We start from the raw sequence: 24,320 nt of genomic DNA, 5'->3' as shown, positions 1-24,320 counted from the left end.
ATTGGGATTTTTAATGATTTTGGAGGGAAAAAAAAGGGAATTTTGGATTATAAAATGGGGATTTTTGGGGGAAAAATGGGGATGTTGGGGAAAAATCGGAGTTTTTAATGATTTTGGAGGGGAAAAAGGGAATTTTGGAGGAGAAATTGGGAATTTTAGGGTGGGAAATGGGTGTTTGGGGGGAAAATGGAGATTTTGGGGGGAAAAATGGGGATTTTAGGGGAAAAATTGGGATTTGGGGGGGAAAATGGGGATTAGGGGAGAAAATGGGGATTTTAGGGGTAAAATGGGGATTTTGGGGGGAAAAATGGGGATTTTAGGGGAAAATGGGCATTTTGGGAGAAAAAATTGGAATTTTAAGGGGGATGTGGGAATTTGGGGGAAAATGGGGGTTTTGGGAAAAAAAATGGGGGTTTTGGGGGGAAAATTGGGATTTTTTGGGGGAAATGGAGGTTTTGGGGAAAAAATGGGGATTTGGGGGGAAAATGGGGTTTTGGGTGAAAAAATGGGGATTTTTAATGGTTTTGGAGGGAAAAAAAGGGAATTTTGGAGGTGAAAATGGGAATTTTAGGGGGAAAATTGGGATTTTGGGGAAAAATGGGGATTTTAGGGGGGGAAATGGGGATTTTTGGGGAAAAAAGGGTATTTTGGGGGAAAATGGGAATTTTTCAGGGCTTTGGAGGGAAAAAATGGGAATTTTGAAGGAAATTGGGGATTTTGGGCGAGAAATGGAGATTTTTTTTTTGTGTGTTTTGGAGGGAAAAATGGGGATTTGGGGGGAGAAAATAAAAAATTTGGGGTGGAAAATGGGAATATTGGGGGGTTTTGGAGGAAAAAATTGGATTTTTGGGTGAAAAACTCAAAATTTTGGGGGAGAAATGGGACTTTTTATGGCTTTTGGAGAGAAAATATGAGAATTTTGTGGGGAAATGGGGATTTTGGGGGGAAAAGGGGAAGTTTTGGAGGGAAAAAATTCTGGAATTTTTTAGGGGAGTTTGGGGGGCAGAAATGGGAAATTCATGAGGGAATTTTGAGGAAATATCCAGGAATTTTTGGGAGAAAATGAGAATTTTTGGGGGAAAGTGTGAATTTTGGGGGATTTCCGAGGGGGAAATTGGGAATTTTGAGTGAAAAATGGGAATTTTGGGGAGGAATTTTAGGATAAATATGGAAATTTGGGATTTTGGGGGGCGAGATGGAAATTTAGGGAGGAACGGGGAAATTTTGGGGGGAAAATGAGGAATTAAAAGGAAAGGGAGAATTTTAGGGAATTTATGGGGGGAAAATGGAATTTTGGGATGAAAACGTGGATTTTTTTTATGAAAAACATGAAATTTTGGGGGAATAATTGGAGTTTTGGGTAAAAAAGGTAAATTTGGGGGGGAAAAAGTGGAATTGTGAAGGGAAAAGGGGGAATTTTGGGGAAAAATAAAAGTTTTGGGGTGAATGTTGGGGCTTGGGGGGGAAAAAAGTGGAATTCTGGGGGAGTTATTGGGCAGAAAAAATGGAATTTTGGGAAAAATCGCTGAAAATAGGAGGAGGAAAATGGAATTTTGGGGGAAAAGTCGAAATTTTGGGGGAAATATTGAGATTTTGGGGGGGGGAAATGTGGAATTTTCGGAGGAAAAATGAAAATTTTGGGGGAAATTGAACTTGGGGGGAATTTATGAGGTGAAATTTGGGTGAAAAGTGAAAAATTTGGGCAAAATCTCGGGAACTTGAGGCCAAATGGGGGAAAAAGGGCAGAAAATGCAGAGAATTTGTAAAAATTGGGTGGAATTGAGGAAAATTGGAGAAATTTGGGTGAAATTGAGGAAAATTGGTGAAATTTGGGTGAAATTGAGGAAAATTGGTGAAATTTGGGTGAAATTAAGGGAAATTAAATAAATTTGGGTGGAATTGAGGAGATTTGGGTCCAATTTCCACCAATTTGAAGCAATTTGGGTCAAAATTGAGGATTTTGCACCAAAAACCTCCAAAATCTCCCCAAAAATCGGCAGCTTTGGATCAAAAGCAGAAAAAAGGGGATAAAAGAGGGAGAATTGGGAAAATTTAGGTTAAAAAGCTGAATTTGGGGTAATTTGGTGGTTTTTTGGATCATTTGCCCCCCCCAAAAAATCTGATTCGTTTTAGCCGTCTCAAATCACTCCCCCGCGCTCTGTGACGCTGCCCACGCTCCCCGCGGGGCGTTTTAATCCCAATTCCTGAGGATTTTCCCCAAAATTTCCTTTTTTCGGCTTTTTTTGGCTTTTTTTCTCCTCGCTACTCAAGCGAAGGCTCCGTAGGCCGCGCTAGGCCGCGTTGCCATGGAAACTACGCAGCGGGAAGGGGCGTGGCCCGCAGCTCCTCCTCTCATCCAATCACCGCGCGCGTCTCATCCACCAATCCGCCGCGCCGGCACTTTGCGGCCTAAATAACCAATCATCGCCGCCGCGCTTTGACAGACAGCGCCGCCAACCAATAGGAAGACAGCAATGCTGGGTTTGAACCAATAGGAGCGCGGGGAGGGCGGGGCGAGCGGCGCGGGCAGGGCGAAGGAGGAGGAGGGGGGGAAGGTTCTGGAGGCCGCCGCCATCTTTGCCGCCGCGTCCGGGGCCGCCGCCGCCGCCGCCGCCGCCGCTTCGGGGCTCAGGGGGGGCCGGTAAGGGCGGCAGCGCTGTCGCGACATGACGTCATGTCCCCCCCGCAAGCCGTGACGTCACGGGTGGGGCGGCGGGGGCCGCGGGGAGGGGGAGGGGAGGCGGTGGAGGGGGGGGAAGGGGGTGGGGGGGGGAGGGCGGGAAGCGGAGCGCGATGGCGGCGCTGAGGGAGGGGGCGGGGCTTGTGAAGGGGGCGGGGCTTGAGTAGCTTATTTTAATAAAAGGGGGCGTGGTTTGTGAGGGGGCGTGGCTTGGGTGCCGTTGTGGTCAATGTGAGGGGGCGGGGCTTGAATGGGTTATTTTAATAAAACGGGGCGTGGCTTTGCGGAGGGGGCGTGGCTTGTGCGCGTTGTTGTCAATGAAAGGGGGCGTGGCTTGGCCGCCGCCGCTTTCTATAGGCCGGCCATGACGTCATCGCCGCCGATGACGTAATCTTTTTCTTTTCTGATGACGTCACCGCAGAAAAACCCAAATTCCGGGGGTTTTCCCCCCAAAAAACCCCCCGGGATGGACTCAGGGGGATCCAAAGCGCTGCCGGACCCGGTGAGTTCCAAAATCCCCAAAATTTTGGGAATTTTTCGGGGGGTTTTTGGGAATTCCGGGCGCTGAAATTCCCAAAATTCCGCAGGCGGACGCGATGACGTCAGACGACTTCGACATCGTCATCGAGGCCATGCTGGAGGCGCCCTACAAGAAGGAGGAGGTGACGGAATTCCCAAAAAATTTGGGAATTTTTTTCCCTTTTATTTCCCTTTTTCCCCCAAATTTCCCAAATTTTCCAAATTTTTCCCAAATTTTTCCCAAATTTTCCCCAAATTTTCCCCAAATTTCCTGTTTTTAATTCACTTTTCCCCAAATTCCCAATTTCAGAACCAAATTTCCTCAAATTTCCCAAATTTTCTCGTATTTCTCAATTTTTTCCCAAGTTTTCCCCAAATTTCCCCATTTTTCCCAATTTTCCCCCAAATTTCCCCCAATTTTTCCCCAATTTTCCCCCAATTTTTCCCCAAATTTCTCCCAGATTCCAAATTCCCCCAAATTTCCCCAATTTCCCCCCAATTTTTCACCATTTCTCCCATTTTTTCTCCATTTTCCCCAAATTTCTCCAAAATTCCAATTTTTCCTGAAATTTTCCTGAATTTCCCTAATTTTTGCTTATTTTTTCCAATTTTATTCCAAATTTTCTTGTTTTTATCTGAGAGTCATCCCAAAATCCCTATTTTCCCCCAATTTTCCCAATTTTCTCCCATTTTCGTCCATTTTTCCCATTTTTTCACCAATTTCCCCAATTTTCCCCTTTTTTTCTCATTTCCCCCAATTTTCTCCATTTTTCCCAACTTTTTTCCAATCCCTTTCCATTTTTATCCCAAATTCATCCCAAATTCCCAGTTTTTTCCCAATTTTCTCCCGAATTCTCAATTTTTCTCCAATTTTTCCCAATTTCTCCCTAATTTTCCAATTTTTTCCCATTTTCCCCCAATTTTCCCCAATTTTTCCCCAATTTTTCCCAATTTTACCCCAAACTCCCACTTTTTTCCCATTTTCCCCCAATTTTCCCCCAAATTTTCCTCAATTTTCCCCAATTCTTCCCTAATTTTCCAATTTCCCCCAATTTTCCCCAATTTTCCCCCAAATTTCCCCTATTTTTCCCCAAATTCCCACTTTTTTTCCCATTTTTCCCCGATTTTTCCCTAATTTTCTCCAATTTTTCCCTAATTTTCCCATTTTTCTCTGTTATCCCCTATTTTTCCCAAAATTCCCACTTTTTTCCCATTTCCCCCAATTTTTCCTCAATTTTCCCCATTTTTTCCTAATTTCCTTTTTTTTTTTCCAGTTTTTCCTTATTATTCCCATTTTTCCCATTTTTTCCCCAAATTCCCACTTTTTTCCCATTTTCCCCCAATTTTTCCTCAATTTTCCCCAATTTTTCCCCAATTTTCCCCAATTTCCCCCAATTTTCCCCAATTTTTTCCATTTTCCCGCTGTTTTTTCCCATTTTTTCCCCAATTTCCCCCCAAATTCCTAATTTTTTACTTTTTCCCCCCAATTTTTCCCTAATTTCCCCATTTTTTCCCAATTTTTTTCCTATTTTTCCCATTTTTCCCAGTTTTCCCCAATTTTACCCTGATTTTCCCCAATTTTCCCTATTTTTTCTCCAAATTCCCACTTTTTTCCCAATTTTCCTTATTTTTTCCCTAATTTTCCCTAATTTCCCCATTTTTTCCCAATTTTTTTCCTATTTTTCCCATTTTTCCCAGTTTTCCCCAATTTTACCCTGATTTTCCCCAATTTTCCCTATTTTTTCTCCAAATTCCCACTTTTTTCCCAATTTTCCTTATTTTTTCCCTAATTTTCCCATTTTCCCCAATTTTCCCCCAAATTGCTCTCAAATTCCCAATTTTTTTCCCAATTTTTCCCCAATTTTCCACCGTTTTTTCCCATTTTTCCCAATTTTCCCCAATTTTCCCCCAATATTCCCCATTTTTTTCCCAATTTTCCACATTTTTTCCCAATTTCCCACCGTTTTTTCCCCAATTTTCCCCAATTTCCCCCCAAATTTCTCCCAAATTCCCAATTTTCCCCCATTTTCCCCATTTTTCCCATTTTTGACGTTTTTTCCCCGATTTTCCAGGCCCAGCCCGGCCCCTCCAAGGCCCAACCGGAGCCGCCCCCGGCCCAGGTGAGAAATTCCCAAATTTTGGGGAATTTTAGGGAATTTTGGGGAATTTTGGGAGGTTTGGGCGATTTTGGGGGGAATTTTTTGGGGAATTTTGGGAATTTTTGGGCATTTTTTTGATTTTTGGGAGGTTTTGGGAATTATTTCGGGAATTTTTGGGAATTTTTTGGGTTTTATTGGGAATTTTTGGGGGAATTTTGGGGATTTTTGGGAATATTTTTGGTTTTATTGGAAAATTTTTGGGGGAATTTGGGGATTTTTGGGGATTTTTTTGTTTAATTGGGAATTTTGGAGGGAATTTTGGGGATTTTCAGGAAATTTTTGGATTTTAGGAATTTTTAGTAATTCTTTGGGTTTTATTTGGAATCTTTGGTGTGAATTTTGGGGATTTTTGTGACGTTTTTGGGTTTTATTGGGAATTTTGGGGGAATTTTGAAGATTTTGGGAAGTTTTGGGGGAATTTTTTGGATTTTGTTGAGATTTTGGGGCATTTTTTTTATTTTTGGGAGGTTTTGGGAATTATTTTGGGAATTTTTGGGAATTTTCTGGGTTTTGGGGAGTTTTTGGTGGAATTTTGGGGTTTTTTGGCAATTTTTTGGGTTTTGCGGGATTTTTGGTTGAATTTTGGGGATTTTTGGGAATTTTTTGGGTTTTATTGGGAATTTTTGGTGGAATTTGAGTTTTATCAGGAATTTTGGGGATTTTTGGGAAATTTTTGGATTTTAGGGATATTTGGTATTTGTTTGGGGTTTATATGGAATTTTTGGGGTGAATTTTGGGGATTTTTGGAATTTTTTTGGGTTTTATTGGGAATTTTTGGGGGAATTTTGGAGATTTTGGGACGTTTTTGTGGAATTTTTTAGGTTTTGTTGGGAATTTTTGGGCATTTTTTTAATTTTTGGGAGGTTTTGGGAAATTTGGGGAGAATTTTGTGAATTTTGGGGATTTTTGGGGGGAATTTTGGGATTTTTAGGGAAATTTTGGGAATTCTGGGATTTTTGGGGGTGGAATTTTGGGATTTATTTTGAATTTTTGCATTTGGGCGGAATTTTGGGAATTTTGGGGAAATTTTGAGTTTTATTGGGAATTTTTTGGGTTTTTTTGGGATTTTTTGGGAGGTTTGGGGAATTTTTGGGGGAAATTTTAGGATTTATTGGGAATTTTGGGGGAATTTTGGGTTTTATTGGGAATTTTGGGGTTTTTTGGGATTTTTGGGCGGTTTTGGGAATTTTGGGGTGAAATTTTAGGATTTATTGGGAATTTTGTGGGGATTTTTGGGAGTTTTTGGGGAATTTTTAAGTGTTTTTGTTAAATTTTGGGGGGATTTTGGGAATTTTTTTGGGGAATTTTGGGATTGGGGAATTCCGGGATTTTTGGGAATTTTGGGTGGAATTTTTGGGAATTTCTCCCCCGCAGCCGCCCCAGGAGGAGCCCAAAGAGGCCAAAAAGGAGAGCGGGAGCAGGTAGGGAAAAATACCGAATTTTGGGGGGAAATTTGGCGGTTTTGGGCAAAATTTGGGAATTTTGGGGAAAAAATGAAAATTTTGGGAGAAAACTTGAGAATTCTGGGGGGAAATTTGGCAATTTGGGGGAAAAAATTGGAAATTTAGTGGAAAATTTGGGAATTTTGGAGAAAAAATTGGACATTTTGGGGGAAATTTGGGAATTTTGGGTGGAAATTTTGGAATTTTTGAGTAAAATTGGGAATTTTGGGAGTAAATTTGGGATTTTGGGGGGAAATTGGGAATTTTGGGGAAAAAATTGGAAATTTTAGGGAGAATTTGGGAATTCTGGGTGGAAATTCTGGAATTAAGAAAAATTGGGAATTTTGAGAGGAAATTTGGGTGTTTTGGGGGAAATTGGGAATTTTGGGGAAAAAAAAATTGGAAATTTTGGGGGAAATATGGGAATTCTGGGTTAAAATTTTGGAATTTTTGAGTAAAATTGGGAATTTTGGGAGGAAATTTGGGGATTTTGGGGAAAAAATTTGAAATTTTGGGGAAAATTTGGGAATTCTGGGTGGAATTTTTGGAAGTTTGGAGTAAAGATGGAAATTTTGGGGGAAAAATTGGGAATTTTGGGGAAAAAATTGGAAATTTTGGGGGAAATTCAGGTGTTTTGGGGGAAATTGGGAATTTTGGGGAAAAAATTGGAAATTTTGGGGGAAATTCAGGTGTTTTGGGGGAAATTGGGAATTTTGGGGAAAAAATTGGGAATTTTGGGAGGAAATTTGGGGATTTTGGGAGGAAATTTGGGGATTTGGGGGAAATTTGGGAATTTTGGGGAAGAAAACGGAAATTTTGGGGGAAATTTGGGAATTCTGGGCAGAAATTTGGGAATTTTTGAGTAAAATTGGGAATTTTGGGAGGAAATTTGGGAATTCTGGGAGGAAATTTGTGGATTTTTGGGGGAAATTTGGGAATTTTTCCTGCATTTTTCCCAATTTTCCTGAATTTTCCAAATTTTTCATTTTATTTTTTCATTGGGATTTTTTGGAATTTTTTTGGATTTTTCTCAATTTTCCCTGGATTTTTCCAGGTTTTTTTTTAACCTTAATTTTTCAGATTTTTTTTTTTATTATTTTTCCCAAAATTTCCTGGATTTTTTTTTAATTCTTTTTGATTTTTCCCTGATTTTTTCCCTGATTTTTTAAAATTTTCCTGACTTTTCCAAATTTTTCGTTTTATTTTTCCATTGTGATTTTTTTGAATTTTTCTGGATTTTGCCCAATTTTTCGTGGATTTTTTTAAAGTTTTCCTGGAATTTTTCCAATTTTTCCTTATTTTTTCCCAGATTTTTTTACATTTTCCTGGATTTTCCAAATTTTTTTTTTTTCCATTGAGATTTTTTTGGAATTTTTGTGGATTTTCCCCAATTTTTCCTGTATTTTTTTATTTTAATTTTCCTGGATTTTTTTCCAATTTTTCCTGTTTTTTTCCAAATTTTCCCCAATTTTTATTAAATTTCCCCTTTTTTTTCCCAGATTTTTTTTTTTATTTTTCTGGATTTTCCCAATTTTTCCTGGTTTTTTTTCCAAATTTTCCCAATTTTTCCACGTTTTTCCTTTTTTCCTTTGGGATTTTTGGGAATTTTCCTGCGGATTTTCCCCAATTTTTATGGATTTTTAAATTTTTTTTTTTTTTTTCCCAAATTTTCTTGGATTTTCCCCAAATTTTCCGGATTTTCCCCAAGTTTTTCTGGGATTTTTGGGAATTTTCCAGGATTTTTCCCAAATTTTCCCGTTTTTTCCCCAATTTCAGCAGCCGGAAGAAGCGGAGCCGGAGCCGCGAGCACAGACACAGGTGGGGAAATGGGAATTTTGGGAAAAATGGGAATTTTGGGGGGAAAAATGGGGATTTTGGGGGGAAAATGGGGATTTAGGGTGAAAAATGGGAATTTTGGATAAAAATGGGGATTTTGGGGCAAAAAAAGGGAATTTTAGGGGAAAAAATGGGGATTTTGGGGGAAAAAGGGATTTTTTTTTTAGGAGGGAAAAATGGGGATTTTGGGAATAAATGGGAATTTTGAGGGAAAAATTGAGAATTTTGGGAAAAAAATTGTGATTCTGGAGGGAAAATTGGGAATTTTGAGGGTGAAAATTGGGAATTTTGAGGGAATGGGGATTTTGGGGCAAAAAAATCGGAATTTTGGGGGAAAATGGGAATTCTGGTGGAAAAATGGGGATTTTGGGGCAAAAAATGGGGATTTTGGGAAAAATAATGGGGATTTTGGGGGGAAAAATGGGGATTTTGGGGGGAAAATGAGAATTTTGGGAAAAAATGGGAATTTTGTGGGAAAAATGGGAATTTTAGATAAAAATGGGAAAAAATGGGGATTTTGGGGAAAATGGGGATTTGGGGGGAAAATGGGAATTTTGGGGAAAGAATGGGAATTTTGGATAAAAATGGGGATTTTGGGGGAAAATGGGAATTTTGGGAGGAAATGTGGACATTTTAGGGGAAAAAATTGGGATTTGGGGAAAAAAAAGATAAATTTGGATAAAAATGGGAATTTTGGGGATTTGCTGGGATTTGGGATTTTTGTGTCTGGAATTTGGGGATTTTTTTGGGATTTTTTTGGGCTGAAATCCGGGGATTTTTGGGGATTTTGGTGTGGAATTTTGGGGATTTGTCAGATTTGGGGATTTGTTGAATTTTGAGGATTTTTGGGGTATTTTGGCCTGGAATTTGGGGTTTTTTGGGGGGATTTTTTTGGGGATTTTTGGGTATTTTGATGCGGAATTTTTGGGATTTTTGGGATTTGTATGATTTGGGGGATTTGTTGAATTTTGGGGACTTTTGGTGTTGAATTTTGGGGATTTTTTTGGGTATTTTGGCTCAGAATTTGGGGATTTTTTGGGGGATTTTTTTTGGGAATTTTGGGTATTTCAGTACGAAATTTTTGGGATTTTTGGGATTTGGGGGATTTTTTTGGGGATTTTTGGGTATTTTGGCCCAGAATTTGAGGATTTTTTTGGGGATTTTTTTTGGGAATTTTGGGTATTTCAGTACGGAATTTTGGGGATTTTTCGGATTTGTGGGATTTATTGAATTTTGGGGATTTTTGGGGTATTTTTACTGGGAATTTGGGGTTTTTTTTGGCTGGAATCCGGGGATTTTTGGGTATTTTGGTGCAGAATTTGGGGATTTTTTGGGGGATTTTTTTGGGGATTTTTGGGTATTTTGGTGTGGAATTTTGGGGATTTTGGGGGTATTTTGGCTCGGAATTTGGGGGTTTTTTTGGGGATTTTTGGGTATTTTGATGAGGAATTTTTGGGATTTGGGGGATTTGTTTAATTTTGGGGATTTTTTGGGGCTGGAATCCAGGAATTTGGGGTATTTTGTTGTGGAATTTTGGGAATTTTTGGAGATTTTGGTGTGGAATTTTGGGTATTTTGGCCTGGAATTTGGTGATGTTTTGGGCTGGAATCTGGGGATTTTTTTGGGGATTTTTTGGGCTGGAATCCAGGGATTTTGGGTATTTCAGTGCAGAATTTCTGGGATTTTTTGGGATTTTGGGGATTTTTGGGGTATTTTGCCCCAAATTTGAGGGTTTTTTGGGGGATTTTTTTGGGGAATTTTATGTATTTCGGTACGGAATTTTGGGGATTTTTTGGGATTTTTGGGGATTTTTGGTGCAGAATTTTGGGTATTTTGGCCTGGAATTTTGCGGATTTTTTGGGGGATTTTTTGGGGGATTTTTTGGGAATTTTGGGTATTTTCTTACAGATTTTTTGGTATTATTGTGATTTGTGGGATTTATTGAATTTTGTGAATTCTGGGCAGCCGGAGCCGGGACCGGGAGCGGGACCGGCGCCGCCGCAGCCGCAGCCGCGATCGCCGCAGTCGCCACCGGAGCCGCAGCCGAGAGCGACGACGGAGCCGCAGCCGCGAACGGCGCAGCCGCGACGAGAGGGCCAGGTGGGCACGGGAAAATCACCGGAAAAACATGGAAAAATTCCCGGAAAATTATGGGAAAATCCCAAAAAAAAGTCCCCAAAAATCCTGGGAAAATCCTGGGAAAATCCTGAGAAAATAGCGGGGAAATCACGGAAAAATTACGTAAAAATTCTCCAAAAAATCATGGGAAAATCACCGGAAAATGGCGGGAAAATCCCCCCCAAAATCCTGGGAAAATCATGGGAAAATTCCCCCAATATCCTGGGAAAATCATGGGAAAATTCCCCCAAAAATCCCAGGAAAATCACGGGAAAATCACGGGAAAATCCAGGAAAAATCCTCAAAAATCCTTGAAAAATCACAAAGAAATAGCAGGAAAATTCTGGGAAAATCACGGGAAAATCACGGGAAAATCCTGGGAAAATTATAGGAAAATTCCCCCAAAATCCTGGGAAATCACAGGAAAATCACGAGAAAATTCCTCCAAAAATCCTGGGAAAATGGGGAAAATCCCTTGGAAATCACGGGAAAATTCCTCTAAAAATTTTGGGGAAATCACCGGAAAATGCCCCAAAAATCCTGGGAAAATCATGGGAAAATCACGGGAAAATCATGGAAAAATTCCCCCAAAAATCCTGGAAAAATCACGGGAAAATTCTGGGAAAATCAGAGGAAAACCATGGGAAAATCACGGGAAAATAAAGGGAAAAGTTTCCCCAAAAATCCTGGGAAAATCACAGGAAAATCACGGGAAAATTCTCCAAAAAATCATGGGAAAATCACAGGAAAATCACAGGAAAATTACGGGAAAATTCTCCAAAAAATCATGGGAAAATCACCGGAAAATGGCGGGAAAATCCCCCCCAAAATCCTGGGAAAATCACGGGAAAAATCCCCTCAAAAATCACAGGAAAATCACAGGAAAATCACGGGAAAATCCCGGGAAAATCCGGGAAAAATCATGGGAAAATCACGGAAAAATTTCCCTAAAAAATCCTGGGGAAATCCCGGAAAAATCCCCACAAAATCACAGGAAAATCCCCCCAAAAATCCCAGGAAAATCCCACAAGAATCCCGGGAAAATCCCAGAAAAGTCCCGGGAAAATCATGGAAAATAGTGGGAAAATTCCCCCAAAAATCCTGAAAAAATCACGGGAAAATGTCGGGAAAATCATGGGAAAACTCCCCCAAAATCACGGGAAAATCACCGGAAAATGGCGGGAAAATCCCCCCCAAAATCCTGGGAAAATCACGGGAAAAATCCCCGGAAGATCACAGGAAAATAGCGGGAAAGTCACGGGAAAAATCCCCCAAAAATCCTGGGAAAACCACGGGAAAATTCTGGGAAAGTCATGAGAAAATCATGGGAAAATCCTGGGAAAATTTGTCCAGAAATCCTGGGAAAATGGCAGGAAAATTTCTCTAAAAATTTTGGGGAAATCATGGGAAAATTGCCCCAAAAATCCCAGAAAAATCACGGGAAAATGGCAGGAAAATGGCGGGAAAATGCCCCCAAAAATCCTGGAAAAATCATGGGAAAATCATCGGAAATTCACGGGAAAATGGCGGGAAAATCACAGGAAAATTCCCCCAAAAATCTTGGGAAAATCACGGGAAAATTCTGGGAAAATAGCAGGAAAATTCCGCAAAAGTCCTGGGAAAATCACGAAAAAATTGCGGGAAAATCAGAGGAAAATCATGGGAAAATCACGGGAAAATAAAGGGAAAAGTTTCCCCAAAAATCCTGGGAAAATCCCGGGAAAATCACAGGAAAATTCCCCTAAAAATCCTGGGAAAATCACAGGAAAATCATGGAAAAATCACGGGATAATTCTGGGAAAATTATGGAAAAATTCCCCCAAAAATCTTGGGAAAATCCCGGGAAAATTCTGGGAAAATCCTGGAGAAATCACGGGAAAAATCTGGGAAATTCACGGGAAAAATCCCCCACGAATCACGGGAAAATCACGGAAAAATCCCCAGAAAATCATCGGAAAATCACTGGAAAATTGTGGGAAAATCCCCCCCAAAATCCTGGGAAAATCACGGAAAATTCATCAAAAAATCCCCAGGAAATCATGGGAAAATCACGGGAAAAGTTCCCCCAAAACTTCTGGAAAAATACAGGGAAAATCCCCGGAAAATCACAGGAAAATCAAGGGAAAATCCTGAAAAAATCCCTGGAAAATCACAGGAAAATTACCAGAAAATCATGGGAAAATTCCCTCAAAATCCCGGGAAATCCTGGGAAAATCACGGGAAAATCGTGGGAAAATCACGGGAAAATTGCCCCAAAAATTCTGGGAAAATCACTAGAAAATGGCAGAAAAATTCTGGGAAAATCATGGGAAAATCCCCCAAGAATCCCGGGAAAACTCCCCTAAAAATCCTGGAAAATTCATGGGATAATTCTTCCAAAAATCCTGGGAAAATCACGGAAAAATGCCCCCAAAAATCCTGGGAAAATCATGGGAAAATCCCCGGAAAATCATGGGAAAATTCCGGGAAAATCATGGGAAAATTCCGGGAAAATCATGGGAAAATCATGGGAAAATTCCCCCCAAAAATTCCGGGAATATCCCCCAAGAATCCTGGCAAAATCCCCCCAAAAATCTTGGGAAAATCACAGGAAAATCATGGAAAAATCCCCTAAAAAATCACGGGAAAATCATGGGAAAATCCTGGAAAAGTCACAGAAAAGTTCTGGGAAAATCCTGGGAAAATCATGGGAAAATCCCAGAAAAATCCTGGGAAAATCACGAGAAAATGGCAGGAAAATTTTGGGAAAATCATAGAAAAAATCACAAAAAAATCCTGGGAAAATCCTGGAAAAGTTCCCCTAAAAATCCTGAAAAAAAATCCCAGAAAAATCTGGGAAAATAGCGGGAAAGTCACAAGAAAATTCCCCCAAAAATCCTGGGAAATAGCGGGAAAATTCCACAAAAATTCTGGGAAAATCACGGGAAAATCATGGAAAAGTTCCCCCAAAAATTCTAGAAAAATCCTGGAAAAATCCCTGGAAAATCACAGGAAAATTACCAGGAAATCATGGGAAAATTCCCCCAAAATCCCAGGAAAATCATGAGAAAATAGCATGAAAATTCTGGGAAAATCTTGGGAAAATCATGGAAAAATCCCCGGAAAATCACAGGGAAATCATGGGAAAATGCCTCCAAAAATCTTGGGGAAATCACGGGAAAATCACAGGAAAATGTCACAAAAATCCTGGGAAAAAAAGCTGAGAAAAATGCCAGAAAAATCCAGGAAAAATTTAGGAAAAATCAAAAAAAAGTCCTAAAAAAAATTCCCGGAAAAATCCCAGAAAAATCCAGGAAAAATCCAATAAAAATTTTGGAAAAATCCAGAAAAAATCCAAGAAAATTCTTGGAAAAATCCTGGAAAAATCTTGGAAAAATAACGGGAAAATCCTGGAAAAATCCAAGAAAAAGCCAAAAAAAATCCTGACAAAATCCCAGAAAAATCCAGTAAAAATCTTGGGAAAATTCCAGAAAAATCCAGGAAAAATCCAAGAAAAATCTTGGAGAAAATCCCAAAAAAATCTTGTAAAAATTCCCGGAAAATTCCTGAAAAATCCTGAAAAAATCCCAGAAAAATCCAGGAAAAATAACAGGAAAATCTTGAAAAATTTCTGGAAAAATCCAGGGAAAATAATGGGAAAATCCAGGAAAAATCCAAGAAAAATCCTAAAAAAAAATTTAAAAAAGAATTCCTGAAAAATTCTTTAAAAAAAATCCCAGAAAATTCCTGAAAAATCCAAGAAATATCCAGGAAAAATTTTGAAATAATTTCCAAAAAATCCTTTAAAAAATCCCCAAAAAATTCCGAAAAAATCGCAGAAAAATCCTTAAAAAAATCCCAAAAAAATCTCAAAAAATCCCTGAAAAATCCCAAAAAAATCCCAGAAAAATCCCCAAAAAATCCCAAAAATCCCGAAATTCCAAATTCCGCCCCCCAAACCCCAAAATCACGATTTTTTTCCCAAATCGGGAATTTTTGGGAATTTGATCCCGTTTTTTCCAGGCGCCGCTTCGGGCACAGCAAAAGCCCCTTGTACCGGGAGAAGAGCCCGGGGAGGTGAGAAATGGGGTGAAAAACGGGAATTTTGGGAAAAATGGGAATTTTGGGGGGAAAAATGGGAAATTTGGGGAAAAAAAAAGGGAAATTGGGGAAAAAAATGGGGATTTTGGAGGAAAAAATGGGGATTTTAGGGGGAAAAAAATGGGATTTTTGGGGAAAAAAATGGGATTTTTGGGGAAAAATGGGGATTTTAGGGGAAAATTGAGAATTTGGGGAAAAATGGGGATTTTGGGGAAAAAATGTGAAATTTGGGGGAAAATGGGGATTTTGGGGAAAAAATGGGAATTTTAGGGAAAAATGGGGATTTTGGAAAAAAACCCCTAAATTTTGGGGGAAAAAAATGGAAGTTTGGAAGAAAAAATTGGGATTTTGGGAAATACAGGAAATTTGGGATAAAAAATGGGGATTTTGGGGTGAAAATGGGGATTTTGGAATAAAAAATGGGGATTTTGGGGGGAAAATGGGGATTTTGGGAAAAAAATGGGAATTTTAGGGGGAAAAATGGGGATTTTGGGATAAAAAATTGAGATTTTTGGACAAAAAAATGGGAATTTTGGGGGGAAAATGGGGATTTTGGGGAAAAATTAAAAATTGGGGGTAAAAAATGGGAATTTTGGGAACAAAAATGGGAATTTTTTGGGAAAAAAAGGGAATTTTAAGGTGAAAAATGGGGATTTTGGGGGGAAAAAATGGGGATTTTGGGGAAAAAATGGGGATTTTGGGGAAAAATGGGAATTTTGGGGGGGAAAATGGGAAATTGGAAAAAAAAATTGGGAATTTTACGGGAAAAAATGGGGATTTTTGGGGGAAAATGGGAAATTGGAAAAAAAAAAAGGGAATTTTAGGGGAAAAAATGGGGATTTTTGGGATAAAAATGGGGATTTTAGGGGGAAAATGGGGATTTTTGGGGAGGGAAATGAGGATTTTGGGGGGGAAATGGGGATTTTGGGAAAAAGGGGAATTTTGGGGGAAAATGGGAATATTTGGGGGAAAAATTCGTTGAGTTTTTGTCAATTTCGGTCGATTTTGGGTCAATTTTGACGGGAATTTTTTCGGAATCCCTTGGGAACTTTTGGGAATTTTGGGAATTCTGTGGGGAATTTTGGGAATATTTTGGGAATTCTGTTGGAATTTTGGGGAATTCCAGCCTCACTTTGGGGACGTTTCAGCTCAATTTTGGGTCGATTTCAGTCGATTTTGGGTCGATTTTGGTGGGGATTTTTTTGGAAATTTTGGGAATCTTTGGGAACTTTGGGAATTTTTTTGGGAACTTTGGGAATTTTTGGGAATTTTGGGGAATTCCAGCCTCACTTTGGGGATGTTTCAGATCAATTTTGGGTCAATTTTGGGTCGATTTCGGTCGATTTTGGGTCAATTTTTCCGGGGATTTTTTGAGAATTCCTTTGGGAATTTTGGGAATTCTTTAGGAATTTTGGGAATTCTGGCTCCCATCTGTGTCTCGTTCGTGCTGGGAATTTTGGGGCTGTTTCAGCTCAATTTTGTGTCGACTTTGGGTCGATTTTTGTCTATTTTGGCTCATTTTTGGTCGATTTTGACGGGGATTTTTTGGGAATTTTTCGGAATTCTTTGGGAATTTTGGGAATTTGGGGAATTCCAGCCTCACTTTGGGGATTTTTGTGACCGATTTGGGGTCAATTTTGGGTCGATTTTGGGTCAATTTTGGTGCATTTTGGGCCAATTTCGATCTATTTTGATGGGGGTTTTTTTGGGAATTCTTTGGGAATTTTGGGAATTTCTTTGGGAATTTTTGGGAATGTTGGGGATTTTGGGAATTCCAGCATCTGTTTGGGGATGGTTCAGGTTGATTTTGGGTCGATTTTTGGTCGATTTTCAGTCGATTTTGGCTCATTTTTGGCCGATTTTTGCGGGGATTTTTTTGGGAATTTTTGGGAATTTTTGGGAATTTGGGCAATTCCATCCTCACTTTGTGGAAGTTTCGGATCAATTTTGAGTCGATTTTGGGTCAATTTTTGTCGATTTTGGGTCGATTTTGGTGCATTTTGGCTCATTTTTGGTCGATTTTGATGGGGATTTTTTGGGAATCCTTCGGGAATTTTTGGGAATTTTTGGGAATTTCGGGAATTCCAGCCTCACTTTGGGGACTTTTGTGACCGATTTGGGGTCAATTTTGGGTCGATTTTGGGTCGATTTTGGTGCGTTTTGGGCCATTTTTGGTCGATTTCGACAGGGATTTTTTGGGAATTTTTGGGAATTTTTTGGGGAACTTTGGGAATTTTTGGGAATTTCGGGAATTCCAGCCTCACTTTGGGGACGTTTCAGCTCAATTTTGGGTCGATTTTGGTGCGTTTTGGGTCGATTTCGGTCCATTTTTGGCCGATTTCTGCAGGGATGTTTTTTTAATTCTTTGGGGAATTTTTGGGAATTCTTTGGGAATTTTGGGAATTTCTGGGAATTTCGGGAATTCCAGCCTCACTTTGGGGATTTTTGTGACCGATTTGGGGTCAATTTTGGGTCGATTTGGGGTCAATTTTGGTGCATTTTGGGCCAATTTCGATCTATTTTGACGGGGGGTTTTTTTGGGAATTCTTTGGGAATTTTGGGAATTTCTTTGGGAATTTTTGGGAATGTTGGGAATTTTGGAAATTCCAGCCTCAATTTGGGGCTGTTTCATCTCAATTTTGGGTCGATTTTGGGTTTAATTGGGTCAATTTCGGTCGATTTTGGGGCTCTTTTCCCGGGGATTTTTTGGGAATTCTGTCGGGAATTTTTGGGAATTTTTGGGAATTTTTGGGGATTTGGGGAATTCCAGCCTCACTTTGGGGATGGGTCACATCAATTTTAGGTCGATTTTGGGTCGATTTGGGGTCAATTTTGGGTTGTTTTTGGTGCATTTTGGGTCAATTTTGGGTTAATTTCGGCGGGGATTTTTTGGGAATTATTTTGGGAATTTTGGGAATTCCTTTGGGAATTTTGGGAATTTTTGGGAATTCCAGCGTCACTTTGGGGATGGTTCAGCTCCATTTTGGGTCGATTTTGGGTTGATTTTTGTTGATTTTGGGTCACTTTTGGTGCGTTTTGGGTCATTTTGGGTCGATTTCGACGGCGATTTTTTGGGAATTCTTTGGGAATTTTTGGGAATTCTGTCAGGATTTTTGGGAATGTTGGGAATTTTGGGAATTCCAGCCTCAGTTTGGGGACATTTCAAACTAATTCTTGGTCGATTTTGGGTCAATTTCGGTCGATTTTGGGGCTCTTTTTTGGGGGATTTTTTGGGAATCCTTTGGGAACTTTGGGAATTTTTTTGGGAATTTTGGGGATTTTTGGGAATTTCGGGAATTCCAGCATCTGTATGGGGATGTTTCACATCACTTTTAGGTCGATTTTGGGTCGTTTTTGGGTCAATTTTTCTCGATTTTGGGTCATTTTTGGCCGATTTCGATGGGGATTTTTTTGGGAATTTTTGGGAATTTTTGGGAATTTCGGGAATTTCGGGAATTTTGGAAATTCCAGCCTCACTTTGGGGACCTTTTAAATCGATTTTGTGTCGATTTTGGGTAGTTTTTGGTGCGTTTTGGCTCATTTTTGTCCGATTTTGACGGGGATTTTTTGGGAATCCTTTGGGAATTTTTGGGAATTTCGAGAATTTCGGGAATTCCAGCCTCACTTTGGGGATGTTTTGGGTCGATTTTGGGTCAATTTTTGTCGATTTTGGCTCATTTTTGGCTGATTTCGATGGGGATTTTTTTGGGAATTTTGGGAATTTTTGGGAATTCTTTGGGAATTCTGTTGGAATTTTGGGGAATTCCAGCCTCATTTTGGGGATGTTTCAGCTCAATTTTGGGTCAATTTTGGGTCTTTTTTTGGTGCGTTTTGGGTCGATTTCTGTCGATTTTGGCTCATTTTTGGCCGATTTTGATGGGGATTTTTTTGGGAATTGTCTCGGAATTTCGGGAATTTCGGGAATTCTGGGAATTTTTGGGAATTTGGGGAATTTCGGGAATTTCGGGAATTACGGGAATTCCAGTCTCACTTTGGGGATTTTTGTGACCGATTTGGGGTCGTTTTTGGGTCAATTTTGTTGCGTTTTGGCTCATTTTTGGTCAATTTTGATGGGGATTTTTTGGGGAATTTTTGGGAATTTTTTGGAATTTTTGGGAATCTTTGGGAGTTTGGGGAATTCCAGCCTCACTTTGGGGCTGTTTCAGCTCAATTTTGGGTCAATTTTTGGTCAATTTTTCTCGATTTTGGGTCATTTTTGTCCAATTTCGACGGGGATTTTTTTGGGAATCCTTTGGGAATTTTTGGGAATTTTTTTGAATTTTTGGGAATTTGGGGAATTCTGTTGGAATTTTGGGAATTCCAGCATCTCTTTGGGGATGGTTCAGGTCGATTTTCAGTCAATTTTCGGTCGATTTTCAGTCAATTTTTCTCGATTTTGGGTCATTTTTTGGCCGATTTTGATTGGGATTTTTTTGGGAATTGTCTCGGAATTTTGGGAATTTCGGGAATTTCGGGAATTCCTCCTCCAGGGAGCCGCTGGGCTCGCTGAGCCCCGAGGAGCGGGACGCGCGCACCGTGTTCTGCATGCAGCTCGCCGCCCGCATCCGCCCCCGAGACCTCGAGGATTTCTTCTCCGCCGTCGGAAAGGTGACGGAAAATGCCGGAAAAATCCGGAAAAATCACGGAAAAATCACGGAAAAATCCGGGAAAAATTTGGGGATTAGAGGGGAAAATATGGGGGAATAAAGGGGAAAAAATGGGGGTAAAATGGGGGAAATTGGGGCCAAAAAATAGGGAAATATTCCTTAAAAAATAGGGAAATATTTATGGAAAATAGGGGAATATTCCCGGAAAATAGGGGAATATTTCTGGGAAAATATTCCCAAAAAAATAGGGAAATATTCCTGGTAAATATAGAAATATTCCCCAAAAAATTGCCTAAAAAATTAGGGAAATATTTCTGGAAAATAGGGGAATATTTATGGAAAAATCCGGGAAAATATTCCCAAAAAAATAGGAAAATATTCCTAAAAAATAGGGAAATAGTCCCCCCAAAAATAGGGAAATATTCCCCAAAAAAATATGGAAATTTTCCCCAAAAAATAGGGAAATATTCCTGGAAAATATTCCCCAAAAAATAGGGAAATATTCGTGGAAAATAGGGAAATATTTCTGGAAAATAGAGAAATATTCCCAAAAATATTCCCAAAAAAAGGGGGGGAAATATTCCTGGAAAAATAGGAAAAATATTCCCAAAAAATACGGGAATATTCCTGGAAAATAGGGAAATAGTCCCAGAAATATTGCAAAAAAAATACGGAAATAAAATATTCCTGGAAAATAGGGAAATATTCCTGAAAAAATAGGGAAATATTCCTGGAAAAATCAGGGAAAATATTCCCCAAAAAAATAAGGAAATATTCCTGAAAAATATTCCCAAAACAAATAGGGAAATATCCCCAAAAATATTCCCAAAAAATAACAAAAATATTCCTAAAAAAATAGGGAAATATTCCCCCAAAAAATAAGGAACTATTCCCAAAAAAATAGGGAAATATTCCTAAAAAAATAGGAAATATTGCCAAGGATGTTGACGAACAATAGGAAAAATGTTGCCAAAAAATAGGAAAAATATCACCAAAAATCCCTTAAAAATCCTTGAAAAATGCTTTAAAATTTAGCAAAAACTCATTAAAAATCCCAAAAAAATCCCAAAAACATCACCAAAAAATCACCAAAAAGTCGCTAAAAAATCCTCGAGAAATCACAAAAAAATCCATAAAAAATCAATAAAAAATCGGAAAAAAATTCCGTAAAAAATCTCAATTTTTTTTCTTTTTCCCAAATACTTTCCTGAGGATTTTCCAGCTGTTTTCCAGCCGTTTTCCATCTTTTTCCCCCCCAGGTCCGGGACGTCCGCATCATCTCGGACCGGAACTCGCGGCGCTCGAAGGGCATCGCCTACGTGGAGTTCTGTGAGATCCAATCGGTGCCTTTGGCCATCGGCCTCACCGGCCAGCGCCTCCTCGGCGTCCCCATCATCGTCCAGGCCTCGCAGGTGCGTCCCCAAAGTTTGGGAATTTTCCGGGGATTTTTTGGGAATTTTTTGGGGATTTTTCGGGGATTTTTTGGGGGTTTTTTGTGATTTTTTGGGTTTTTTTATGTATCTTCCAGGACCTTTACAAGTGATTTCTGGTTGTTTTTGAGGGGTTTTAGGGCTTTTTCAGAATTTAAGGAATTTTTGGGAATTTTTGGGAATTTTTGAAAATTTTTAGAAATTTTTGGGAATTTTTGTGATTTATTGGGGTTTTTTTTGGTTTTTTTTTTTTTTAATGTAACTTCCAGGACCTTTACAAGTGTTTCGGGTCTTTTTTTGGAGGAGTTTTAGGGGTTTTCTTGGAATTTCAGGAATTTCAGGAATTTTTCGTGAATTCTTTGGGAATTTTTGGGGATTTTTGGGAATTTTTCGGAATTTTTTAGGAATTTTCAGGATTTTTTAGGTATTTTTTGCGATTTTTTTGGTGGTTTTTATGTATCTTTTAGGACCTTTTCAAATGACTTCTCGTTGGTTTTGAGGATTTTTAGGTTTTTTTGCGATTTGGGGAATTTTGAGAATTTTTCCAAATTTGAGGGATTTTTTGGGAATTATTTGGGAATTTTTTTGGGAATTTTTTTGGGAATTTTTTGGGAATTTTTTGGGGGATTTTTTATTATTTTTTTGTGAATTTTTGGGGTTTTTTATGTATCTTCCAGGACCTTTTCAAGTGATTTATGGGGTTTTTTTGAGGACTTTTAAGGGTTTTTTTTTTTAATTTGGGGAAGTTTTGGGAATTTTTTGGGAATTTTTTGGGAATTTTTTGGAATTTTTTGGGAGTTTTTTGAGAATTTTTTTGGGATTTTTTAGGATTTTTTTTGCGAATTTTGGGGTTTTTTTATGTATCTTCCAGGACCTTTTCAAGTGATTTCTGGTTGCTTTTGAGGGGTTTTAAGGGTTTTTTTTAATTTGGAGAAGTTTTGGGAATTTTTTGGGAATTTGGGGGTTTTTGGGGATATTTTGGAATTTTTTTAGGAATTTTTGGGAATTTTTTTGGGGATTTTTCGGGATTTTTTTGTGATTTTTTTGGGGTTTTTTTATATATCTTCCAGGACCTTTTCCAAGTGATTTCTGGTTGGTTTTGAGGGGTTTTAGGGCTTTTTCGGAATTTAAGGAATTTTTGGGAATTTTTGGGAATTTTTGAAAATTTTCGGGAATTCTTTCGGAATTTTTTGTGATTTTTTGGGTTTTTTTGGGTGTTTTTTTTTTTTATGTATCTTCCAGGACCTTTACAAGCATTTCGGGTCTTTTTTTGGAGGAGTTTTAGGGGTTTTCTTGGAATTTCGGGAATTTTAGGAATTTTTCGTGAAATTTTTGGGAATTTTTGGGAATTTTTGGGAATTTTTCGGGGATTTTTTAGGATTTTTTTGTGAATTTTTGGGTTTTTTTTATGTATCTTCCAGGACCTTTTCAAGTGATTTATGGGGTTTTTTTGAGGCCTTTTAAGGGTTTTTTTTTATTTGGAGAAGTTTTGGGAATTTTTGGGGATTTTTTGGGAATTTTTCGGGGATTTTTTAGGATTTTTTTGCGATTTTTTGGGGTTTTTTGAGTTTTTTTATGTATCTTCCAGGACCTTGGTAAGTAACTTCCGGTTGTTTTAGAGAATTTTCAAGGGTTTTTTTGGAATTTTTGGGAATTTTTTAGAAATATTTTGGAATTTTTTTAGGAATTTTTGGGAATTTTTTGGGAATTTTTCGGGGATTTTTTGCGATTTTTTGGGATTTTTTTGCGATTTTTTCGTGTTTTTTTATGTATCTTCCAGGAGCTTTTCAAGTGATTTCAGGTTGGTTTTGAGGACTTTGAAGGGTTTTCTTGGAATTTGGGGAATTTTTTGGGAGTTTTTGTGTGGATTTTTTGGGAAATTTTGGGAATTTTTTTGGGAATTTTTTGAGGATTTTTTGGGAATTTTTTGCGATTTTTTGGGGGTTTTTTTATGTATCTTCCAGGACCTTTTCAAGTGACTATCAAATGTTTTTTAGGCCTTTTAGGGTTTTTTTTTTGGAATTTGGGGAATTTGGGAATTCTTGGGAATTCTTGGAATTTTGGGGAATTTTTTTTTAATTTTTGGGAATTTTATGTGATTTTTTTGGGGTTTTTTGGTGTTTTTTATGTATCTTCCAGGACCTTTTCAAGTTACTTGTGGTTATTTTAGAGAACTTTTGAGGGTTTTTTTTTTAATTTGGGGAAGTTTTGGGAATTGTTCGGGAATTTTTAGGATATTTGGGGGATTTTTAGGAATTTTTGGGGGATTTTTCAGGAATTTTTTGCAATTTCTTTGGGTTTTTTTTTTTTATGTATCTTCCAGGACCTCGTCACGTGATTTTCGGTTGTTTCTTAGGACTTTTAGGCTTTTTTTTTAATTTGGGGGATTTTAGGATTATTTTGGAAATTTTGGGAATTTTTGGGAATTTTTTGGGATTTTTTTCGGGGATTTTTCAGGAATTTTTTGCGATTTTTTTCTGGTGTATTTATGTATCTTTTAGGACCTTTTCAAGTTACTTCTGATTTTTTTGGAATTTGGGGAATTTCTTGGGAATTTGTGGGAGATTTCTCCATTTTGGCCAATTTTGGGTCAATTTTGGCCAATTTTGGGTGTATTTTGGCCATTTTTGGGTGATATTCTCCATTTTGGCCAATTTTAGGTGGGTTTTTTGTCATTTTTGGGTGGATTTTTGCCAGTTTTGGGTGGGTCAATTTTGACCATTTGTGGGTCAATTTTTACCAATTTTGGGTCTATTTTCTCCAATTTTTGGGTGGATTTTTTGTCATTTTTGGGTCAATTTTTGTCAATTTTGGGTGGATTTGGACCATTTTTGGGTCGATTTTCTCCATTTTGGCCAATTTTGGGTCAATTTTGGGTAGATTTTGGCCAGTTTTGGGTTTGGGTCAATTTTTGCCATTTTTGGGTGGATTTTTTTCATTTTTGGGTCAATTTTGTCCATGTTTAGGTGGATTTTCTCCATTTTTGGGTAATTTCTCTCCGTTTTGGCCGATTTCGTTTGGGTTTTTTGCGTTCGGGGTCGGATTTTTTGCATTTTTTTTTGCATTTTCGGGCCGATTCGAGCGGGATTTTCTCACACCTGTGCCACCTGTGCCACCTGTGCCCACCTGTGCCCACCTGTGCCCACCTGTGCCCACCTGAATTTTGGGTGGATTTTGGCCATTTTTGGGTCAGTTTTCTCCATTTTAGCCAATTTTTGGGTGGATTTTGATCATTTTTGGGTGGATTTTTTGTCACTTTTCGGTGGATTTTTGCTGGTTTTGGGTGGGTCAATTTTGACCATTTTTGGGTCAACTTTGGCCATTTTGGTTCTATTTTCTCCATTTTTGGCCAATTTTGGCCAATTTTGGGTGGATTTTTTGTCACTTTTGGGTGGATTTTTTCCAATTTTGGTTGCATCAATTTTGGCCAATTTTGGGTCAATTTTCTC

The 24,320-nt window shown here is 38.7% G+C and overlaps 1 protein-coding gene across 3 annotated transcripts in view; it reads left to right on the top strand.

Moving 5' to 3' along the window:
* Positions 1-2,504: 2,504 nt before the first annotated feature.
* Positions 2,505-24,320, top strand: part of RBM23 (RNA binding motif protein 23) — a 41,668-nt gene continuing 19,852 nt past the window's right edge. For 2 of the 3 annotated variants that reach the window (XR_012052618.1, XM_072921360.1), the window contains exons 1-10: positions 2,506-2,641; positions 3,102-3,182; positions 3,268-3,342; positions 5,272-5,319; positions 6,733-6,779; positions 8,577-8,618; positions 10,602-10,736; positions 14,757-14,810; positions 19,325-19,442; positions 20,701-20,853. Coding sequence is in view for 2 of the 3 variants with exons in the window: in XM_072921360.1 (XP_072777461.1) it covers positions 3,147-3,182; positions 3,268-3,342; positions 5,272-5,319; positions 6,733-6,779; positions 8,577-8,618; positions 10,602-10,736; positions 14,757-14,810; positions 19,325-19,442; positions 20,701-20,853 (708 nt within the window). In the remaining variant the exon portion in view is untranslated. Of the gene's footprint in view, positions 2,642-3,101; positions 3,183-3,267; positions 3,343-5,271; positions 5,320-6,732; positions 6,780-8,576; positions 8,619-10,601; positions 10,737-14,756; positions 14,811-19,324; positions 19,443-20,700; positions 20,854-24,320 lie in introns of all 3 variants that reach the window. The other variant, XM_072921361.1, reaches the window with a different exon arrangement.

This window comes from Taeniopygia guttata, chromosome 36 (genome assembly GCF_048771995.1).
Source record: "Taeniopygia guttata chromosome 36, bTaeGut7.mat, whole genome shotgun sequence".
NCBI classification, from domain to species: Eukaryota; Metazoa; Chordata; class Aves; order Passeriformes; family Estrildidae; genus Taeniopygia; species Taeniopygia guttata.
This window is presented reverse-complemented; position numbering and strand designations above follow the sequence as displayed.